At 40.3% G+C, this 22,611-nt stretch overlaps 3 protein-coding genes across 9 annotated transcripts; 2 read left to right on the top strand and 1 right to left on the bottom strand.

Annotated features, from left to right (window-relative positions):
- Positions 1 to 682: 682 nt before the first annotated feature.
- On the top strand, positions 683 to 11,540 carry LOC306817324 (epidermal growth factor receptor kinase substrate 8-like protein 1). The gene is made up of 18 exons (XM_079334111.1): positions 683 to 2,010; positions 2,106 to 2,264; positions 2,379 to 2,528; positions 2,630 to 2,712; positions 3,864 to 3,976; positions 4,253 to 4,308; positions 4,392 to 4,521; positions 4,635 to 4,723; positions 4,906 to 4,980; positions 6,469 to 6,617; positions 7,446 to 7,590; positions 7,880 to 7,911; positions 7,993 to 8,101; positions 8,336 to 8,461; positions 8,577 to 8,730; positions 9,951 to 10,116; positions 10,379 to 10,511; positions 11,120 to 11,540. Exons 1-18 carry the CDS (start codon positions 1,981 to 1,983, stop codon positions 11,204 to 11,206), a joined length of 1,986 nt encoding a protein of 661 aa, XP_079190237.1. The 5' UTR covers positions 683 to 1,980; the 3' UTR covers positions 11,207 to 11,540.
- Positions 11,541 to 11,550: 10 nt separating this feature from the next.
- Positions 11,551 to 17,035, bottom strand: luc7l (LUC7-like). Of its 5 annotated transcripts, none has more exons than XM_079334121.1 (11): positions 16,807 to 17,013; positions 15,709 to 15,779; positions 14,656 to 14,750; positions 14,388 to 14,486; positions 13,925 to 14,035; positions 13,640 to 13,783; positions 13,383 to 13,559; positions 13,206 to 13,294; positions 13,076 to 13,105; positions 12,820 to 12,981; positions 11,551 to 12,737 (listed from the first exon to the last, which is right to left on the bottom strand). In XM_079334121.1, exons 4-11 carry the CDS (start codon positions 14,481 to 14,483, stop codon positions 12,617 to 12,619), a joined length of 930 nt encoding a protein of 309 aa, XP_079190247.1. In that variant the 5' UTR covers positions 14,484 to 14,486; positions 14,656 to 14,750; positions 15,709 to 15,779; positions 16,807 to 17,013; the 3' UTR covers positions 11,551 to 12,616. The 5 variants fall into 5 exon arrangements, with proteins under 5 accessions (XP_079190247.1, XP_079190246.1, XP_079190244.1 ...); XM_079334120.1 differs by lacking the exon at positions 16,807 to 17,013 and adding an exon at positions 15,316 to 15,399 and having other exon boundaries at positions 15,709 to 15,776; XM_079334118.1 differs by lacking the exon at positions 15,709 to 15,779 and having other exon boundaries at positions 16,807 to 17,035.
- Positions 17,036 to 17,116: 81 nt separating this feature from the next.
- fam234a (family with sequence similarity 234 member A) lies at positions 17,117 to 22,398 on the top strand. 3 transcript variants are annotated; one of them, XM_079334116.1, is made up of 13 exons: positions 17,124 to 17,222; positions 17,456 to 17,535; positions 18,094 to 18,398; positions 18,480 to 18,590; positions 18,671 to 18,853; positions 18,962 to 19,086; positions 19,270 to 19,402; positions 19,744 to 19,876; positions 19,953 to 20,096; positions 20,616 to 20,697; positions 20,814 to 20,966; positions 21,051 to 21,153; positions 21,264 to 22,398. In XM_079334116.1, exons 3-13 carry the CDS (start codon positions 18,128 to 18,130, stop codon positions 21,473 to 21,475), a joined length of 1,650 nt encoding a protein of 549 aa, XP_079190242.1. In that variant the 5' UTR covers positions 17,124 to 17,222; positions 17,456 to 17,535; positions 18,094 to 18,127; the 3' UTR covers positions 21,476 to 22,398. The 3 variants fall into 3 exon arrangements, with proteins under 3 accessions (XP_079190240.1, XP_079190241.1, XP_079190242.1); XM_079334114.1 differs by lacking the exon at positions 17,456 to 17,535 and having other exon boundaries at positions 17,117 to 17,222; positions 18,097 to 18,398; XM_079334115.1 differs by lacking the exon at positions 17,456 to 17,535 and having other exon boundaries at positions 17,119 to 17,222.
- Positions 22,399 to 22,611: the final 213 nt, after the last annotated feature.

The following is a 22,611-nucleotide window of genomic DNA, read 5'->3' as shown; positions in this document are numbered from 1 at the left end:
TCCTCACACCAAAGTCAAGTGGGAACCAGTGAGGCTGCCACTTCACCTGACTCCGCCTATCTCTTCTATTGGAGGATAAAAGGGCGACTTTCCATCTCTAGACGTGTACTGTTGTGAAATGTGACACCCCACTTTCCCCTTTTTCCTTTTTAACCTCCATGAAGCCCTACCCCACCTCGACCTCAATCCTCAAGCACTGTATGTATGTGTCCTGTTCATGTTTCATCTTCAGTTTAAGTCACTTACCAACATCTGTCTGTTTGTCTGAAGAACAAAATACAGTTCAATGTATCAGCTTTAAGATCAAAATACTGCTCAGAACATTCAAGAATACTATTTTGATAAGTCAGTAGGCTGTATTACATTTTCATTAATATTGTTTGCTTCAGAGTATAGTTCAAATGAAGTTACCAGTAGGTTAGAAGAATTCAGAAACAGCATAACATACGGTATATGATGTATTGAGGTTGTATACCTGAATGTTGATACAAATTGTTTTAAAGTTAGAATTAAAATTATTGTGTGTTCATAGTAAAAATTGAGTTTGTATGCTAAAATATTGTCTGAGTCAAATACATCTAAAAATAATGGTCTTTATTGCAGCTCTACTTTATATAAGCTGCACCTCCCATTCAAGCATACAGCCCACATAGTTAACAAACAACATTTTTTTGTTGATCATATTATTTGTATATGTTTAGTTGTGAAATGTGTGTATTTGTTAGTATGTGATTGTACAGGTAAGACAATGGTAAATATTTGTTATCTCTAAGGTGGGTCTGTAGTCTGGGCGGGACTGCACACGTTGACACACCTCTGTGAAAGCTTTTAATACCAAAGACGGTAGAGTGAGGTGTGAGATATCTGCAGGTTTCCCTGTCAGTGTAAACACACACACACAGCTGTTAACAGCAGAAATTCAGTATTGGAAGGCGATCGATCCTGGTAAGTTGATCAGATATTTGTAATGATTAGTTGGAGTCAGAACTTGTAATACTCAAGACTTTTTGAACTGAATTCTCATCGAAGGACGAAGCAGAAAGTGAGTTGAAAGACATGAAATGTCACATGTTGCTTGATGTTTTTTACCTGACAAGTTGAGGGTACAGTTATTGATTATACAAATAATACATGTCACTTATTATTTAATGTTTGTGTTCTGTTAGAATTGTAAACTCTCCATGTGACTTGATTGAAACATACATTTAACTTAGCCACAGCTCTTGTCCTTATTTTCAAGACCATATTTTTATCGGGACTATTTTGCAAGATTATAACTTTATGACCCTTCTACCCCTAAACAGTGTTGCATATGTTGCAAAATGTAATTACATAACTCTAGACTGCAGACATAGGAATGTATTTTCAGCTCTTAAGGCAAGAATACTTTGCACATATTTCTTGCATTTCTTTTCCTTTTATCTTTTTTAGACTTTTATTTTTAAATTATTTGCAATGAGTTCAACACTAAACACTTGTCTCGACTCTGACTTTGGAACAAATCCAAAGGAAACAAAGTTTTGTCCCTTTTTTTATGAAACCACTCGTAAGAAAAATAAGTGATACTGGTCGTTTGCTTTCTCGATACCAGTGTTCCAGGTATTGATGGTCACTGAGAGGAAGAAAGACTGAGTGGTGAGGCACACTGTATTGTGATCAGACTGGTTGGGCGGCTGGTTCTGTCACACTGCATAATCCCATGTAAGTGAAGCAGAGAGAGGCTGACGTAGACGAAAACAGAAATTCAACAAGGGTATTGCTTTAACAGGTATTGGCTCAGACTTGTTGGTTTAGATGAGGACTGGCTAAGAATAAACTGCTGCTTTCCTTTAAACAACCGCTTTTAAACCACACTAAGTATTTACATTTGTAAGAGGTTTAGAGGGAATTTGTAGCTCCACCTGAGATAGTTCTTTCCTTTTCTCTCCAGCTGTGTATCCATAGAAAGCTGTTCTAACCTTTGTATTTCCTGGAGGAAGGATGACGAACATCTCACGATATCTTGTTAACGTGAGTCAAATCTTCCACACATAAACCCTCGTACTTAGATTAAATGTGAAGATGCATTTTCTTTTACCCTCTCATCTCTCCCTCCTTCCTTGTAGCACCTGCTGACATTCTCACTCCAGAATGGGGATGTGCAGAGCGTAGAGGAAGCCCAGGCCCGTCTCTCCTTCCTGGCTCAGAACAAGAAGCTATGGAGTCAACAGATGTTCCTGGACATTGGAGCAGAGGCAGTTCATCTCCGAGACACGCAGAGCCAGGTCAGAAAAGACACACGATGGGCCTTTAGATTGGGAAAAGAGGACATTTATACATGCATTGCACACGTATTACATTCCACAAATGATTAACCTTTTTCACATCTTCTTGTGCAGGACGAGCTGGAGAACTACGCTTTCAAATCCCTTTTCCGCTGTGAGGCCATAAACACAGAGAAACACTTTCCATCCCTCCTTCTTTTAGTTTGCCAGAGTGCAGACCAGAAGAAGCCAGACATTCTCTTCTTTAACTGTGAGACTGTAAAGGTGAGTGGAAGACAAAACACAGCAGAGGTTTCACTGTTTCAGGCCTGAGTTAGTATTGTCAGCGTTGTTCAGGTTTTACAAGTGATCTTTTTTTCCCGCAGGCAGACCAGATCTGTGACGACATCACTCGCGCGGTTTCGGATTCCTCCAACAGCAGGAGTAAGAGAGTGCCTGATGAACTCAGGTACAGTGAATGTCACGGTCACATGCTCCATGACAAAGAATCAAAGGGCTTTAGTGGGACACTTTCAATACAAATTGTTTTCTTTACATTTCCCATAAAAGTAAAGCTTTCAAGTGATTCATACAGTTGTTTAGTGTGGTTTCAATAGAATAAAGTGTTTTTCTTTAGTCTTGTTGGCATGTTTGCTTTTGCCTTGTATGAAAAGAAGTAAATGAACCGACAAATAACAGAAAACATGCAACCGGACAAAGACAAGCCCAGATATTACATCATCACAATTCAGGCTCATCTCCCATTCTGTTCTTTGCTTTCCCCTCATTTTACTCCCATTATAATTAATTTCCCCCTGAATCAGAGAAGCACATCATCATGCACCTGTCTAAGAGAGAGAGAGAGAGCGAGAGAGCGAGGGAGGACAGTGTAAACAGCTAAGAGAGAGAAAGACTTGTTTCACCGGTTTCTACATAACTTAACAAGGTGTGACGCAGATAGCAAGGCCATTGTGACAGAACGCAGGGACAGCAGAGGAGGGATGACGGCTCCAGGTTGCAGGCGAGGGGCCTGAGCAGATTATTTACTTCAAAGAAAAACTTTGAAAAGACGTGTGAAGGACAGACTTTTGTGGTAAGATGGATTGACGGCTTTGTTTTTGCACTTCTCGATGTTGAATAGATAAAAACAAAGGGAGAGTTTGATTCAGCACTCTCAGGGATTTACATGTGTGCGCTAGAAAAGGCAAACAAGAAAGGGTTGTCATCTACTGTATAGTACATTTTTAGTTTGCTTTTGAAACCATCTTGTTGCTCTTGTTATTTGTTTCAAAAGAGAATTGGGATTAAAGTGTTGGATGCAGGGTCAGCAATAGCCATGACTAAGCAAAATGACACTGTTTACAGTACTCCTATGGTGGAATAAGGGCTTCAGGATTGAATTTCACAGGATTCACATGGTGTCTGTTTTGTGTCGACTGGCTGGATCTGCAAACCAATGCCTTTCACAGATGAAAATCAGACTGACTGCTATCACATGCATTGTTATGAGTGTGTGTTTGACTTCTTGACGGGTGTTACCTGCTGAGTGAGCAGTCACTGAACACAACCTGTGGGAAAACATTGTGAGAGCACGGTTTACCGTGTCCTCTTGTCCTTTAGGCTTCCTCAGAGTGGAGGAGAGATGATCGACCCCTACGAAATCCCAAGCCCGCCCATCGCACACGCTCCAAATCCCCCACCGGCTAACCCTCCGCCTTACCCTGGACTTAGAGGTGAGAAACAACACTTTGTTCACGTGTCAATAATAGCAAAAAAGGCTGTGATTTAAAATTTTGGAGTGATAAGAAAGTGAAAGGACGAATTGAGAGATGTGAGATGTATTTCAGGTGAAAGGCTCACAGGGGGAACAGGGATTGCTTTGTGTATTTGTGTGTTTAAGGGGGGGGGGGGGGGGGGTCGGTGGGTTTCAGGGGTAAAAGAGGGCAGGGATTCCTAGTGCAGCAGGGCTGTGTAAAGCGATGAACTGAATTCTGTTCTTTCACCAATAGCCAACGGCATGAATGGCGGTCTTGACATCTCTTTGCTGCGAGCGGAGAGAGAAGTGGTATGCATCCACGTCACCTTTGTGATTTATCTCCTGTTTTTTGATGTCTGTAAAATCCTAATCAAAGCGGTTCTCTCTCTCAGGGAATCCTCAATCACTGTTTCGATGACATCGAGAACTTCATGGGAAAGCTGCAGCAGACTGCAGAGGCTGCGACAGTGCTGAACCAGAGGAAGAAGAAAAAGAAGAAAAGTAAAAAGCAAACTGCTGAAGGTAAGAACATATGGATGACTTTTAGGGTTGCACTCTCACAGTTATGGTTCCTGAAAACCTTTGATTGTCTCATTTTAATCTACACTTTATGTGTCCTCACTTCGGACCAACAGAGGATTTACTCACTGCAAAGGCTCGCCCCCCACCAGAAGAGGAGTTCATCGATATCTTCCAGAAATTCAAATACTGCTTCAGTCTTCTGGTGTGTATTCCTTCAGTTCATTTATTTTGTCTTGTTTTACTTGCTTTATTTTGCTATTAACAGTTCATTTATTTTGTCTTGTTTTACTTGCTTTATTTTGCTATTAACAGTTCATTTATTTTGTCTTGTTTTACTTGCTTTATTTTGCTATTAACAGTTCATTCCTCTATTTTCCTTTGCAGGCCCGTCTTAAGTCAACCATCACTAATCCTTCATCGGAGGATCTTGTTCACCATGTGTTCAAACCTTTGGATATGGTGAGAAAACATCATCGCCTCTTAGGTCTTGCTGGGACAACGTCTGTTGTTGTTAGAGCTGTTAGCATGAGGCCTTCTTTAGCTTCATAGCTACACAGAAAAAAACTGGGTTGGACATGATGAATATCTTTGAATATATTTAGTGAGTTCGGTTGTTCTTGCCATTTGCGGTAAAGGAGCAAATAGAACAAATGGAGATGTTTCATGGTATTTAAAAGCTCCTGTTAGTATCTTTCAGCTTGTGTTGTTTTTGGTGCCCCCTGTGGACAAAGTGGTATTTTTACTTTTTATGAATCTTTCCTTTATTTGTGTTGATAAAACATATTCTGGCTTTCTTTGGACAGTTAAACATATTGCTGCTCTAGTTTGAGGTTTAGTTTGAGTGTATTTGCAAAACCTCACTTGAATATATGTACCAAGCTAAATAAAATACATTAAAATAAATGTAAAAAGTAAAATGTCAATTATCATATTTTACCCAATTACAAAATAGAAGAAAACATCACATACTGTAGGTTGAAAACAAATCAGGACAATTTAAAAATCAACGCCAAATCATTTTGCTGAAAGTCTGGTTTCCTATAGGTCAAAAGTCTCTCTTTCAAAAGCAAACCTAAACAAACCTTACAGAAACTTCAAGTTATATCATTGACGTTATTTTGGTTATTGATTGTATGTTTAAAGTTCAGAAGGAGGATATGTTTGTCCCTGAGATGTTATTGGACCTAAGTGTGAAAGAAGTGAGCCTGTGTTGTCAAAATAAAGGAAAGCCGTCAGTGTTGATAAGTTATGTTGCCACAAACAAGTTCAGTTCAGTATTTACACAAGACAAGCCTTCCATCTGACTGAAACTCCAAACTCCCGATTAATGCATCATTCGTTTCAGTTGAATTGTGTGCTGCTGCTGCTTCAGTTTGCTGATGCTAACATTTGAAACATCTGATTTTTAATTGATTTGTACTTCTTAAATTGGATGTAAGCCACTTGGCTGCTGACTGCTGCTTTCAATTAAAGGCAGATATTACTTCCTATAACAAATTTAGCAAGATGTTTTTTTTAAGTTACAAGTTAAGCTACAAGTGTTAATCTACATAATTCCTCAGACCCGACTCCTTTCTGTTGAGACCACAAGGCTGCAAAAACTGGAGGATTAAAATCCACATACATTTAACTGTTTTCAATCATGCCACAGGAATGAAAGGTGTGTCATGTGTCAGGTATGAATCAGTCCTCCAGAAACAGAATCAAAAGGTGGAACAGGTGTGTTTGATTTGTGTACACTGGCACACCTGAATAGGAACAGCCTGGTATTTTTGTGACTCTCCTTGTGTTTGTATTTAATACGTCCATTAATGTCACTATGGAACACTTTTCTGAACACGAAGGCCATTATCAATTTGACTTATAGTGATAGATGTACATTATTGGCACTCTGTTTGCAGACTGAGAGCTTTAGCTGTTTTTGTTGTCCTATCATGGTGTGTACAGATGGTGAAAACTACAGGGGGACCTGGTCTGGGGGCCTCAGTCACCAGCCCAGCTATGACCAGCTCTGCTGTCTCCCTGCTTCAAGACACTCTGAACGAGGGGGAAAGGCAACTGTGGACGTCTCTGGGTCCTAACTGGACACACTCACGGTTCGTAAAATAATCAATGATCGAGCTTGTATTGCAGTATTATTTTTTACATTTAAAAAACATCCAATTTTCAAATGAATACGTTAAACTTTACGAGCCTCGTTTCTCATGAGGTTTTTTATTCATTTCTGTTGGTGAAATAAGTTGACCATCATGTAAAAAAAGGTCAATAATCAATAAAGCATGCTCTCTATATAAAGAGGTGAAGTTCTCAACATGCTGGTTGCTAGTTCAACTCCAACCTGTGACCGCTTCGTGATGTCATCTCCAAATTTCCTGTTTATCTTTAGCTGACCTATTGATGAAGGCAACTGACCAACACAATACAAACCAACAATAGAGGTGGATTTCTCAGGCAGGAAAATAGCTCCCAGTACTTTTAAAATTAAATGTTAGCATTTGATGAAACATGTAACCTCACAGGTTATGTACATTTATGCTATATAAGCATAATTCTAATGTTAATGTTAACTGCACAGGTTTTATTCTGTAATTATGTTTACTCTTTAGTCACATAGGAGGGCTTCTAAATCTTGTTCGGGGGATTATTGTATACAGAGGGGAGGGGGGGACAGCGGGTGTGTATTGTAACTAATGTCTTGTGTCCTGCTTGTCTTGTATACTGCTACCGGATGCCTTGAATTTCCCTCAGGATCAATAAAGTATCTATCTATCTATCTATCTATCTATCTATCTATCTATCTATCTATCTATCTATCTATCTAAAAAACTGATTTAGACTCTGATTAACTGTAATGCTTTATTTTATTCACAAAGTGAAATCCAAAGCTTAGTGCCTCTTAGTGACTCTTCTCTGTTCTCTCTCAGCTCTCAGCTCAGAGGCCCTGTAGCTCCATACACGCCTGTCTTCTTAGACGGTTGGAAGCCAGAAGCCTTGAGGGCAGACGGGCAGGTGTGGGAGGATCCGGTTGAGTCACAGCACAAATATGAAGACTTCCAAGCAAAACAAGAGGTATGGAGTACCTGCCTGTGTGTGATATGGATTAGACACACGCTCAGAAGATTTAGAAACTTTGTAGAAGTGTGTTAAAGTATGATAAAGGGGTTGAATGTAATTACAGACACAATATAAAACAAAAGTACAAAGAAGTGGAACTACAAGACACTAAAATATTTTCACTAATGAGTAACCCAAGTATGTGTTTTCAAAATGTTTGATTTTGTCCACCATCCCTGTTTCCCTCAAATAATGTCTGTTTGTGCTCTATAACCATGCACATTTGTCCCTTTTTCAACTGCAGTTATCTCCAGACACCCGCATCGGTGAAGAAACGTAAGTGACCTTCGAGAATAAAATCACTTAACTTCTGCAGTTGATCCCAGACTGCACGATAACTGCCTTCTTTCCTCTCAGAGACAGCAGCGGTCTCCCAACAGACCCTGAGAGACTCTACAGCTGCACCTACGACTTCATCGCCAGGAACAGCAGTGAGCTGTCGGTGCAGCAGGGGGAGGCTCTCGAGGTAAAGAAACAAAGAAATATGTAAAATCATGCAGTGTATATGGTGTGTTTAGTAACCAGTGCATTCTGAAATACTAGATATCAACAATAATGATTATGTGGTTGAAACTATATATTTATTTTATTAACCTGATTAGTGATAGTAATTGGTAAAAACTAATGGGGAAACATTTAGTGATTGATGAAATGTGATCACAGAAGTTTGACTGACAAAAACCCTTGCTCCATATTTCAGGTGGTTGAATCATCAAAGCGCTGGTGGAAAGTTCGTAATCGCTTCAACCAGGTTGGATTTGTCCCCTTCAACATCCTTGAACCCATGGCTCACATTGACAGCCCCGTCATCAATCAACACCCCAGTGTAAGACACAAATTCACACACGAGCACAAATGACTCAACCAGGCACTGAGGCGTCCACCTGCACATACCCGAGTGAATTCCAGTCTCATTTTCTCTCCTCTCCACATTCCTGCAGGCTCCAGTTACACCTAACCTTCCGAAGACTTTCACCCCAGTCCCACCCAGCCCTCCTGCTTTACAACATGCTCCCACCCACTCCCCCCAGCACCCACGCAGCCTGCCGCAATACAACCAACAAACATCAGTGACAGAGGACTCAGAAAACAAAGGTATTGAGCCGTGTGTGTTTGTGTAGGTGTGGCTCTGTCACAATATATCACTCTGTGATGTCCAGGTTCTCTCCGTTATAGTGAATGTGTGTGAGTCCCAGATTAGGGATTAATGCCATCAATAGTGACAAAGACACTAGAGAAGAATCAGTCAAGAAGGGTCAGAAGAGAGCAATTGTCTGAAGCCACTAAACTCCAAAACCATTCCCTTTTGGGGGGTAATGTTGTTTTGTCTCTCTCTCCAAGTCCAATTGATGGGCTGTTTTTAACTTGCAAGTTTCAGAAACTTACAAAGCCTAAATATCAAATAATAAGTGACCAAATACTTGGACCATATACTAAAATACTGAGAGCCACACTACAAAGTCTGCTATATTACTGACTACAAAAACAACATTAAAGTACCTAAATAAAGCCTCACAATAGAACAAAAAGAATCTTGTTATGGTACTGAAATAAATATATCTGACTAAACATACACTACAGAAGCCCTAGGTGGACATAAATCAATACATTAGATTGACTCTATGTTCATATGATAATGAACACTTTCCTGTTAGTTTCTCAAGATCTTCACTTATTTATCTCTTATCCCCAGGTTTGCTTGAATTTCCTTCGGGATCAATAAAGTATCTATCTATCTATCTATCTATCTATCTATCTTGCAAGAGTACACAACAAACTTATGAATAGGTTTTTCTCCCCTCAATAGCATGAGCAATAGCAGCATGGCGTGTCATGGTCTGGCTTATCACAGTGACATAAGCCTGCTGTTTTAATTCTTTGAAAATGATCCCCTGGTTAGGAGAAAACCAGCTTTGTTATCCTAAATTAACAGGAATAGAAATCTCGAGATGGAGGTCTCATAGCAATTAATATTATGGTTATTATAGTTACTCGGTGAAAACCTGTGGTACCTCATGCTGCATGAAAACTGGCATTGTTTTCTTTATACGTTGAGAAAACAACAGAAAATCGTGGAAAAACGGATTACATAACATGTATGGACGCCTGTCCTCTGAAGGCTTCCATATATCCAAAAAGTCACACATCAGTTCTTACTTACATTACTTACATATTAGTAAAATCTACTTTGAGAGTGACACAATTGCATGTCATTGTTTAAGTAGAACTCTTGTTTGGTTTTTTTATTTTTTATTTATCGTGCGTCTAAAATGCTTAAAGGCTTCACTGTTAATGTTTCCTTCTGAAATTTTCAGTCATGCTGGTGAACGACGAGCTGCTGCAGAGGCTGACTAACGGAAAGACCAACCTGAACAAACCTCTGCACATCCCTCGCTCTGCAGAGACCTCCGTGCCTCTGGACTACCACTCTCCTCCAGACGAGGTGGCCCAGTGGCTGCGAGGGAAAGGCTTCAGTGAACCGTGAGTGACATCACACAACTGCTGACTGCAGACCTGTTTACACACGAGAAGGGCTGCCAATTAAATGCTATCTATTCTTTAGAGGGACAATATGATCGAACTAGTTTTTTTTAGGTTAAAAACTTATTTAACTAGGTTAAAATTACTTGGGCGAATAATATCATAATGTGATGCCCAGAAAGATAGAAAAGCAGGTGCAGACTTTTTATTTCTCCATATTGTGATTCTGGAGTAATATGTGGTTTTTTTTTTTGTTCTTCAGGACTGTGACATGTTTAGGAGTGCTGACAGGCGCTCAGCTCTTCTCTCTGAACAAGGAGGAGCTGCGAGCTGTGATACCAGAAGAGGGCGCCAGAGTGTACAGCCAGCTGACTGTGCAGAAAGCGCTGCTGGAGGTGAGTTAAAAGACTATCAAAGAAGTGGATGCAGAGAATAAGTGCAATCAATGTTTTAGCTTTTCAAACTTAATAACTGGTTTAACTCAACAGAAAAAAAATAATTGCAGAATTGTTCTTAAAACAACCTGGGGACCAAGATATTTAGCTGCATTATTTGAATTACCAAATGCATGATTTACACGGTGCAAAAATAGAGGAATTGTTCAATTGCAACTTTTTCTATGAACCTTTAAAATGGCTGGGAGCTGTCCATCTGAACGATGCTAACATGAGGCTATGCTAACTCGCGTTTCGATGGTTCATTGTCATGACTAGTTCAATTCAATTCAATTCAAAAAACTTTATTTGTCCCCGGGGGTTAATTCAGGACACACAGAGCAGCAAATAACGACAGTTGCGACTTGCTTTAAACTTTGTTAAATCATCATTAAAGCTCTTGAGTCATCAGTGAGGTCCAGTTAACACCTAGTGAACTTACCTTCCTATCATTTTTAACTTGTGTGCATCAGCTGTGAGTGTTAGACAGAGCTTTGGATAACAAATTGCTTTCCATACAAAACAGAAAAACAACCTTTTTCTTCATGTGTTCCTCTGTCTTTCTCCAGGATGCCAGAAGAGCCACAGAGCTGGAGGCGGTGATGGAGAAACAGAAAATGAAGGTGGATCTGAAGCTGGAGAGCAGCACACTGTGAGAAGGATCGTCTTCTTCAGAGTGAACTTCTGAATGTTGAAATAAAATTGACTAGAGAACATGTGACAGTGACGTCTTCAACCTCCACATTGACATATGGCTCATTAAGACACTATCGCCATCCGAACCGGCAAGACATGAAAACGATCAGCTTCTTATGATTAAGTTTAATATTTAACCTCCAAAAACTATTTGTAATGTTTATTTTTCTGTGAATAGTTTTATTTGGGCTTATTTTGGCCTGTTAGGTTAAGACTAACTTAAACAGAATGTATTTATCTTGTTTGTAATATACTTAATGAAGCCATGATCAACATGTGATTAAAAGAAGAAAACAGCAGACGATTCTTAAAACGGTGGTACTTTTTTAATTGAGACTTGAAAGAAAGATTTCCAGCAGAACATAAACAGATATGACTTCACACATTAGGTAACACAATGTAGCCATTCAAATCTGTTTGCAATGATAAATCTATACACAGACAACGAAAAAAAAAAATCAGATGGGGCAAAATGGATGATAAACTTGAATAAAAACAAATGTACAGTAATAGCTCAAAATTTCCAATGTTGCATTTTTTCACCTATCTTCACATGCCAACAATGACTCTGAAGTTACCTTTTATTTCCTTTTTTTTCTCTTAAATAAATCAAGTTGAAAGCACATTATGCAAGAAGAGACTTCAAACTAGATTTGACTTGTACTGTCCAGACTCAATCCAGCAGGTTTCCTTGACTTCTGACTGCATGAAATAAAACTTTCCATTTTTTTTTTTTAAACAAATGGAAAATACGGTGGAGCAACTTTCAAACGGGGATCTATAACTTTAACTGGGCTTTATCAAACTACCTAGAAGTGGACAGACATTCAAAGACAGGTGATAAAAAAAAAACAACCAAACTCAATAAAGAAGATAAAGAACTTGATAGGACGAGACTCTTCACACCATGACAATCAGTAGGCCCAAATCATATTTACAGACAGATTCCGTCTTAAAAAATAGCCTCAGTGAGTAAGAAATGAAAATGAGTCAGTAAAGAGTCAAGCTTTAGACTGTCAGTTCATTATTATTTCTTCTCCTGCTGGGATCATTAATACAAGACATGGGATCTTTTGGATACAGCCACCAAATTACAGATGTGGGTTTTACATACACTGATCTCACTACTGATCATGACTAACCCACCTCATCAATTTTAATCTGATAAATCTGGATGCTAGAAAATGTAATCAATAGAATATATGAGGTTTGTGTACATTGAGTCTCGAAGCAAATAAAGGAGGCAGGCAGGAGAGCAGAGGGCTTGATGTGAGGACGTGTGTGTGACATCAGAGTATTATAAATGGACAGACAGGGGTGAGAGAGAGAGACGAGAGGAGGATGTGTGGCGTCTGATAGTTGTTTGGTCTTCAAAGGTCTCCCATGTCCCTGTCGTCTGCACGGCGGGAGTCCGACCTGCCGTTCATACCATCCCGTCTGTCGTGCTCCCGTGACCGGTCTCTGGAGGAGTGCTCTCGGTCCCTGGACGACCTGAGGGAATAAGACAAACATTTGCACTCAGTGACTCTGCAGAGGCTTGCTGTGAACAGTGTTAGCTGAAGTATGGCTTTACTTGTGCTTGGAGCTCTGCTCGTGGCTGTGGCGGTGTCCTCGGCTGCGAGAGCGGGAGCGGCTGCGATGCCTCCTCCTCCTCTCCCTGGAGCGTGAGCGTGTGCGGCGCCTGTCCCGTGATGAGGAGCGAGAGCGCCTCCTTCTGCGGTCACGAGACCGGGACCTGATGAATAAAGAATCATCATTTACCCCACATAGTTCCTTACATAGAACCCTTGGTTGATTTATCATGTGGAATAGTGGAGCAGCTTTCATACCTTTTATGCTCTCTGCTGCGTGATCTGGTCCTACGAGCGGGAGAGACGCCACAAACAGTTTTAGGCAATGACACTAAAACTTAGGAACCCCCCCCCCCCAAAAAAACAGGAATGTAATGACTGAACTCACCTCTTCTTCATCCTTTCCTCCTTCTCCCTCTCTTCTCGTCTCTTCAGGCGCTCCTGATTTCTTTTCTCCTGCTTGTCGACCACAGTTTTCTGAACAAAATGAAAACATGCAGGTGTCAATAAGTGGTTGAACCTGAAGAGTTTATAAATCATTCTCACAACACCTTTAGGGAAATACCTTTAGTTGGTCCAGTTTCTCCCTAATCTGGATGAAGCCCAGGTGGAGCTTCCCACCAAAATGGTCAGCCAAGCGGCGGTCGTTGTCATGGAGACCCAAGTAGGCAGAGCACACCTCACACACCCGAAGCTTTTGCTGCTGGAAGCTTGAGGCCGGCATTGAGTTTCTGTACTCTTCCTGAGGATTTAAGATGGACTTTTTAGTCTAGACGACACAGCCTCTGATGTAGAACAGCCTGAAAACTTCCCCTTTCTTACCTCTGCATCCTTCTTCCTTGTCCGAACCTTCTCCACTTCCTGAAGAACCTTCTGAGCCTCATCAACGTTTCCCTCGGCTCCGAGCTGCTCCGCCTTGGCCAACAGCTTCCCTATTTCCTCGTTCAGCTCATGGACTTTCTCTGCCTGCAACACAGTGCGTAGAAACAGTTAAGAACAATTAGAGCCTGTGTTTATCCTGGCGCTCCCTGAAAGGGTGGCAGTGGATAACAAACGCGTGAATGTAATGTCCCGGTTCACAATGTTTAAATGTCTTGTGTCACGCACCTTTGCTGCCACCTCAGCGCTGATCTCTTCTTGGGTCTCTGCCAGGCGCTTCTTTGCCAGTTCTGTCCTTCGGTCACAGTCAGCAATGAATGACTCCAGGTGATCCACCGCCTGACGGAGAGGGAACATTAGTCAACCCCCCAAAAAAAGAATCAGGTATTTGGACTTGGTCGATTAGCATGCACGTAATAAATACACATGTTCACTTTGAGCCTTTTTTACAGACATCTCAATTAAACTGATTTACATCAACTGTTTATGGAGGATAGATTGGATTTACATCATCTTCATCTGCTGCTCTCTATCAGTCTCAGAAACATATTAACCAGGGTATGAATGTTTTTAGCTACTTCTCCAAATAACCCACGTAAAGTAAAACAGAAAGAAAGAGGATCAGTTTAAAATAGCCAGAGTGTCTTATAAGGGTGTTGATCATTCTTATCTAAAAGAGTGTCTCACTCACATCAAGCTCAAAGAACAGATCTCTCTCCTTGGATGCGATTTCATAATCTGCTCGCAGTGCCAGGTCGTGGATCTTTGTGCACTCCCCCAGATCCATGCGCTACAAATCCCCAAGGAGACATCAAGAAAACAGAAAAATATCAAAGCTGAATAATGCCAATATAGTGTGTGATTTCATAATGCAGTTAATCTTTAATTTTTCCAGATTGTTGGAAAATAAACACTTCAAATCATATTGGATGGTCTGAAAGGAATCAGGGATTACTTACAGTTCCAGACAGGATGTCATGTGGACAGCAGTTCAGAAGATGACTTTTGCAGACTCGCTCGTCGGTGAACTTGACCCTCTGTCGTGTCTCATCACCTGAAACAGTCAAAAAAAAAACAACCAGTGAGAAAGACCTCACATACTCGTCAGCAGGGGCGAAGTATCCAGTGCTTTAAAACATCTAACTCAAACTGCACTACATGTATTGAGCAGACCTGTGTAACTTTAACTCCATGAGCATTATGTGCCCACTTAAGAGAAGAAATTATTCCTCCTGATTCTGCCGGTCAAAGTTGAATATACGTAAAGTTGATGTGATGCTTTATTTACCTGTATTAGTGTGTTACTCTGCCTCTGCTTGACTTTGTTCATTATCTATTTATGTGTCAATATTAAAGACAAAAAGTAACGTGTGCGACTAACTTCTTTTTCATCACCCTTACCTTTCCAAAGCATAACACGAAAAACAAAATAATGAGGCAATGTTAGAGCCTCAAGAGTTTAAAGTGTGATGGAGCTTAATGTCCAGTCTGTACGTGTGAAGAATTGGAGTTTATACGTTTTTTTCAACATTGAAATAAAAATCAGAACAAAAATGCAAAGGAAATCCAAGGAGAAAAATGTAGTTTATACACACTGCGATCTGCACCACATACTGTACCCTTCTGCATCTTCAAGACCTCAGCTGCAGAATTTTAAACCCGCTGTAGAAAAGTATAAATGGGAACTGTTTTCTTGCCCATACCTGTAGTAAGAAGTTGGGAGTCATACACAAGTCAGATTGTAAATGATGTGTGCAAACTTCTTTTTTTGCTTCGATGACTGTTAAAATTGCCTTTTGACAACAGACGTCTACTGGAAAAAAAACTCGTTTGGATTCAGCGCGACAGACGTCTTAGCTCAAGCTTCTTCAAACTACTCCAAATTGTAACTCTAGTGCCACTGAAGATATACCCATTTGTGAGTGATTTAAAAAGGCTAGAATAACTTCCGGAAGGCAAACAAATTGTTTGGATATTCATCATAACAGCTTTAAAAATTATGTGTGACTCACGGCTCGATGAACATGAGGCTTTTCTGCAACTCCTTTGCAGATTGTTGTAGGCTGGCAAAGATACACTGAACCTTAATGAATAAAATAAAGGGGCCACAATTGTTCAGTTTGTATGCAACACATGTATGGGAAGAATTTGATATAAATCTTATCACACATACACCCACAAACTCACATCACAAGTTCACAGTACAAATGGAGTGATCAACTTGTTACAGATGATCAACAGGGCTGTAGTCTGAATGAATGCTGCTTGTTGCTGACCAATCGGACTTGACTGATTGTTTACCTTTTAATGTCTGTATCCAAAGGGTGATGGATGCTTATTTCACACAGTTCCGAATTATTCAGTAAAGTCAACAAAACGTAAAGATTCTTATTTAAAGGTGTAACGTTTTCATTGCTTCCTAAACTGTACAAACATTGTACTTTCCCACTTTTTCAGCATGACTTTTTAGCTGACAAATATTTTACATACAAACTAAAGTGTTGACCTTTAAATGTAATATTCATAACATGTTTTAAAAATGAAACGCTGTCACTCAGATTCTTCAAATACGTGTTGATGGTGATGATACAATATAAACTTTTACTTTTAGTTTAAATTAAATCCATAAAGGTGTATAATAATTCAGCCGGACGTAAAGCCCGAGGGGTCTTAAAAAGTCTAAAATTACGAGTAATATAGTAAATACTTTGGATTACAGTAGACATCATTTACGGAGCTCGATTGCACTGAGTTGTTGTCTTAATAGTTACATTTTGTAATTATGTCTCACAGTTATTTATCGCTTTTTGCTCCGCTACTTCACAACAGTGTTAGCTAACCAGGCTACATATTACGTATTCACGCTAAAAGACGTAAATCTGAACTAAACATTACATTTTCGACACATGAAAAATCCCCCAAAATGGATACAAACATTTACTCCTCACTGTTCATACGTAAATTCTAGTTGAGAAGGTTATAATATTTTAAACAGCCCTCTGCAGTACATCCATTCATGCAGGTCTGTCCATCACACACCAACACAAGCCTCAGCAGTGCCTCCATCTTGGCTAGCGAGCTAGCACAGCTAGCATGCTACGGCGACTCACCATCCCTCGCTGTTCCCATCAGCTGGTCGAGCAGCGCTCTCATTTGAGCTTGGGCAGACATTGTTGTCGGTGCTCCGTCCGATAAAGCTTAATGAAAGTTCAAGCAGCCGAAAACAGTTCCTTATGTTCTTGTTGGGTAATGAAAAAAAATCATTTGTCCAAGCATCCCCCTCGAAGCCAGTTTCTAATTCGTGTAACCAGTTTCCGTTTTAGATTACGGAAATGACGACAGGGCCCGTTCCGTTCAGATGGGAGGGACATTCGTATGACCTTGACCAATCACACAGTTTCAGAACAAGCTCGTCAGCCAATCGAATTGGCTTTATCTCACAGCGTTCGTATAGTGTTCATTTTGCCCCGAATTTTTGCTTTCAGGCAGCAACTACTCAACCTCTACTCACGACTGTCGTCCTCTGGTAACTAGACCTACTCTAAAACTATGCTTATAAGTATTAGGTAAAGGACTATTAATGTAAATGACAGTGTTTTGGGACTTGGTATCGTTTGACATGAATGAATTGTCCGCATAGGTAAAAGCGCTACACGAGAAATGACTCAAAGCAACGAAGCCTTCGTAAAATTACACCTGTGGGCTTGTCTGATGTTTGTTTAGCAGTTGAGGTTGTCAAACAGGTCTGTGTTGTGACAGGCCTACTACCCGAAGGCAGCAGCACCAGTGACCAACAACACGACGGGGAGTTGGATTGTAAGAAATACAGCAACTCTTGAGTCAGTGCTAATTCGTTTTTGAAAGTAAATGTCGAGATGAGTGTCCTTAATATTTCCTGTTTGTGGAGCGTATTGCATGTTCAACAAGTCTTTAAACTTACTCAGTGTTGACCGTAAACTTCTCAAACTAAAACACGCTAATAGTGATAGCAATGCGACTTACCCAATGCAAACCTTCTTCTTCATGAATATGACATAGTTATAAACGCTGTTTTAGATGAATTAAGTCTATGGAGCATATTACACGGTGTGCTAGATGGCCTGTTCATTCAGGGTTTGTTTTGTGGTGAGAAATCTCTGGACTCAGTGCTGACACGTCTGAATAGGTTCTGGTCCACAAAGGTTGATGCCACAGAAGTAGCTGGATTGGCAGACTGTGCTGCCTGCAGTGTTTTCTGTAATGCATCAGTGAATACAAGCAAATTTGGTTATTATTGCCGGTTAATTTAACACATGCTGCTTTGTATTTTACACCACACCCGACCAATATAGAAGGGAATATGTATGCAATGAAGTCAGTATTCACTGAATTGACAAGCCATAACTTTCTCTACCAAGTAGATCAGCAGGCGTGTAATGCGTTGAAGAAACAATGGAGACCACTGGCAGTGCCACTGAGGGAGAGCCTCTGAAGAGGGGCGAGGACGGGGCAGAATCAGGCCCAGCACCATTACCTACAGAGCTGAAGAAGAAGAGTTGTAAAGAAGCATTGGGTTTGTCCAAGCTGACCCACTGGAGAACCGGAGTCTTCTTCTTCTCCCTGTTCCTTTGCCTCACCCTCGTGTTTGCCTTCTCCTTCGTCATCCCCTGTCCTGTCAGACCACAGTATCTCATCAGCTGGAACAGGACATTCTCTGAAGCTGGTTTGTGCAGTTCAGTGTGTTTGATCACTGCTTGAAAGTGTTTTGAATGTGGGGACTGACTACTCTCCTTCAACCCCACAGCAACCTACGATTTCCTCGCTTTTGAAGATGCCAGCAAGGACAAAGTCATGGATGTTCTGTTTGTCCTAAAAAGCACAAAAGGCAGTCAGAACAATACATGTGCGGATGCAGGTATAAACGACATCTTAGACGGATTTCAGAATGCTTTGTGTTAAAATATTGCAGTGTAATTCAGACACTTTGTTTTGTAGGTCTGCCCTCGCCGTGTGTGTTTGTGTTGGCGGTGGACGGGACGCATGGAGATAGTCTGTGGGAGCGTCCGCTGGCTCCTGAGTATCACTGGGCCCAGTGCGGTCTGGATAAAGACAAAAGCAGAACCTGGGACTGTCTGTTGTCCCACTCGGACAAACTCACAGCTGTTGATAAATTCAGTGGCAAGTGACGTATCTATCTAATGCAAATCAAAACTTTTATGCACATTGATCAGAGCTAGTGATTGCTTCAAAATCTGATAAACGTGTTGTGTGTGTGTGTGCGCACAGGTGAAGTCAGGTGGCAGCAGCCTCAGCCTCCTGGTCTACACAGCACTGTTCCTGTTCTTAGTGTCCCAGATCTGGATGGGGACCAAGTAAGCGATATCGCTTTGGTGGCACCTGACAGCACACAGGTAAACCTTGTTACAGCTCCATTTATTTTGCTGTTTTGAATCTCAGGATGCAACCATTGTCTTTACTTGTGTCATGATCCACTGCGGTAGGAATCATTATCCAACAGTTAAGCTTTGTCAACGTTATCATCTGTTCATGCTGCCCCAAATAGAACTCACCCAATCTTAACATCATACCTGCAGACTCAGCTGGTGTTCCTCTCAGGGAAGACAGGTGCAAAGATCGGCTCGACGGTGTCACTTGACTCCACAGAGGCAGCTAATCATCTTCTCCATTGCACTTCACAAGGTTCTCACTATGTGCTCCTACAAAAAGGTTTGTATCTCGTTTGTTTTTATGTTGCTGAAAGCTGATTTGACCTTCTCAGAGTGTGACATATTGTTTATGTCATAAAGGTAAAAAGGGAGCAGTATCTGGATCTGTGAGAAATGTTTTAGATCCTGCCATGCAGCTTTGTATAAAGTGTAAAACGTCATATAGGAAGTCCTATTTTTTTCATCATTAGAGTGTTAGACTTTGTGTTTCAACACTTGAAACGTCACATTTTCATCGTTATAATAAATAAGAAATGTGTTTTTGAAGAAGACAAAGTGCTGTTTCATTGTCCTGAATGTGTCGTGCCCCTGATGGTTGGAGTATTGCTAATTCATTCACAGACACTGGGGTGTACGGGCTGGCTCTGTGGAGGATTGCTGCTCAGGCTGAAGAGGGGATGGGGACGAGCCTGAAGAAGGACAAACACTGGGAAAAAAACTCCAGTGCAACAGCTGGCTTTGTAACCGTCTACGAGTAAGAAGCAGAAGTTGATCATCATCTCAGTGTCACTGTGACACTTTTGCCAATATTGATTTTTTTTACTTCATAGGTCTGATTCTGTGAAACAAGTGCTCAGAGTTGGAGAAAAAGGCAATCCACCCAACCTGCTGATTGTGAGCAGGAAGGATGTGGCTTTAATCGATGGAAACAACTTGAAGCTATTGTGGAGATTTAATACGAGTTCAGTCCTCAGGTAAAACCTCCGACTCATTCTCTTAGGTTGATCTTTTATTCAAGAAAGTTTTTAATGTTGTTTATAACAAATATCCAATCTAGCAACTTTTTTAAAAAATTTTTAATGTAACTAACATTTTCAGTGTTTTTTTAGACAAAGGAGCAAAAAGATTGTAACACGTGTCTTAATCTATTCAACCAAAACAAGCAATCTCTAAATTTCATTTTAAAACATTAAAGACAATTTAATTTACAGGCACATTTCTGATTGGGTTCATTCTCTGTTAGTTCATCTTTTTGTGAGAAAATGTTATATTAAAATTTGTTGTAAGTGTAAATATCTCTTATTAGTTTTATTACCAGGAAACTTCTTTGAGGATTTACCTCAACTGTATAGAAATTGCCAACTCACTAAAACAAAACATGAAAGTTGTTCAGAGATTATTCTTATAATTCATCATTGTGTCACCTCAATCATTTAAGTATTGCTCATTAATTTTGAATTGTTTTATGAAGTTGTATGTTGTCATTCATACAGTGAGCCTTCCTTCGGTCACTATAATAAAGATGATATACTCGATGTTGTGATAGAGGAGGATGTCGGCAACAGCACAAAGAGGGTGAGGCCGGTGTGATGCTTCAGTGTTATTTTCTGTGGACAAAGTCTCTCATACTGTACGTTGAATATTTGAATCAAACATTCACCATAACACCATCTGTCTCTTATGCACGGTAGGTACTAATACTTGATGGAAAGTCTGGTGGTGTGCTGTGGGAAGTCAACCTCCTGGCCAGTCCTAACTCACCAAGACCCGCCTCCATTCACACCACCAACTCCTTCTCTATCTTTGTGTTTTGGGGCCAGATGCCTTCAGACACAAACTCAACTGTAAGGACACTTCCTGTGTTTGATATACATGTTAGCAGATTTCTTTAAAAAAAAGCTGATCAGGCTCACATGTTTCCCCTACAGGTACCATTCAGTAGTGAGCGGTGTTCTTACATGCTCCATCCTCTTTATTCCAAAGTTCTCCTCGAGTCCAACAGTTCAATGGACCACTTCATCACTTTTAAAGGTACTTCTGCAGCTTAGATTCCCTTTACTTGTGTTATTGAGCAACACGATGTCAAGGTTCAGCTTGTTTTTTTTTTTCTTCTTTTAACCGTGTCTGTGTTTTAATCTCAGCCACCCTGTTGGAGCGTGGACGCCACGCTGCCTACATCTTCCTGACAGGTCCTGGGACAGAGGGCGCCGAAGGCACTGTGGTTCTTAGCAAGCGGAAGTTGAAGCAGGACGTCCCCATCAGCAGAGTGCTCCGAATCGGCACTGGTGGAAGCACCGAGACCAACCAGGACATCAAAGAAGCCTTCAATCGTCTGCGCTTCAGCGAGTGGTGAAACTGTGAACGAGTAGGTTCCCAGTGTTAGGATTCTTTTGTACAGTTGACTATTATGTGGCCTAATTTGACACCAAAAAACCTAAGTAAACACTAGCTATGGTTTACAGACTGCTGTAAAGCCCAAAACATAAGTGTACTTGATTAGACAGGGTTCTTTTTGTTTTTCTGTTTTATAGACTGCGAACATGCTATCATGAGTTTGATCTTGCCTTGTGTCAGAAATGCTTTGCACAGATTGTTGTTCTCCTGCTGATGACTCCATGAAGAGAATCCTCCTTGCTGTATTGTTTGGAACACTGTAAGTTCATTGATGTAATGCTTCTTTTTATTGCACAGGCTGGATAATAATTTGGATCTATGCAAAGCGATGCAACACTTGATTTAAAAGGTAGCACACTTACTGCCACTGGTGGATGTTTCTATGTATTTTAGAACTGAGTTGCCTTAAAGAAACAGTCACACAATGCAAGGGCTTCTTTTATTTTGGTATCTTTTTCTGAGGTGTATACTCAATCAGGCAAGGTGTGCAAAGTATCAACATGGTGATACACTTTTTGTTACACATTCTGTTTTACAGTGATGCAAGACTCGAAACTTTTTTTTAACTGGTATTGTTAATGATAAAGATATGTTACTTATTTTCTCAATCCGAGATGCTGTAACTAGTGATGCTGTTCTATGCACAATGTGTACACTGTGTCAATGGTTCTGCAGAACAGTGATTATTGTGCCGCTGTGGGTTTACCCTCTTCTTTCATTAGGCTCTTTTTATTTCTCAGTTATTTTTTTTAGTTAAATAACTGAAAATTATTATTATTGTTATGTACATTAATATATTGAACTTTTGTTTGAGCTGACTTTTCTTGTTTTCTCTCTGTCTTTGTGTTTGATTTGATGAAATATTAAACTGTTTTAAAGTAACACTATTGTTATCTAAGATGTTTCTTTATTTGGGCAAATAGAAAATACAAGGCTCCCTCGTCATTGTCATAATTGGCATTAAAAACAAAACATCACATAAAGTTTTTAACATGCATTGAAAGGGAAGCCAAGAATTTAAGAATCATGTGTGATGTGTCTTCAATGACAATTCAAGACACCAAGCCTGCAAAATAAGTGGATAGTCCATCTAAT

The sequence above is a fragment of the Symphodus melops genome (assembly GCF_947650265.1).
Source record: "Symphodus melops genome assembly, chromosome: 21".
In the NCBI taxonomy this organism is placed as follows: Eukaryota; Metazoa; Chordata; class Actinopteri; order Labriformes; family Labridae; genus Symphodus; species Symphodus melops.
This window is presented reverse-complemented; position numbering and strand designations above follow the sequence as displayed.

Coding starts and splice junctions, on each gene's coding strand:
- LOC306817324 (XM_079334111.1), top strand. CDS start 1,981: ATGACGAACATCTCACGATATCTTGTTAAC. Junction 7,591..7,879: donor ACTTCCAAGCAAAACAAGAG/GTATGGAGTACC, acceptor TTTCAACTGCAG/TTATCTCCAGACACCCGCAT. Junction 8,731..9,950: donor AGAGGACTCAGAAAACAAAG/GTATTGAGCCGT, acceptor TGAAATTTTCAG/TCATGCTGGTGAACGACGAG.
- luc7l (XM_079334118.1), bottom strand. CDS start 16,867: ATGTCTGCCCAAGCTCAAATGAGAGCGCTGCTCGACCAGCTGATGGGA. Junction 14,751..16,806: donor GATGGGAACAGCGAGGGATG/GTGAGTCGCCGT, acceptor TGACTGTTTCAG/GTGATGAGACACGACAGAGG. Junction 14,487..14,655: donor ATGACATCCTGTCTGGAACT/GTAAGTAATCCC, acceptor GGGGATTTGTAG/CGCATGGATCTGGGGGAGTG.
- fam234a (XM_079334114.1), top strand. CDS start 18,128: ATGGAGACCACTGGCAGTGCCACTGAGGGAGAGCCTCTGAAGAGGGGC. Junction 19,087..19,269: donor TGGCACCTGACAGCACACAG/GTAAACCTTGTT, acceptor TCATACCTGCAG/ACTCAGCTGGTGTTCCTCTC. Junction 20,698..20,813: donor TCGGCAACAGCACAAAGAGG/GTGAGGCCGGTG, acceptor TATGCACGGTAG/GTACTAATACTTGATGGAAA.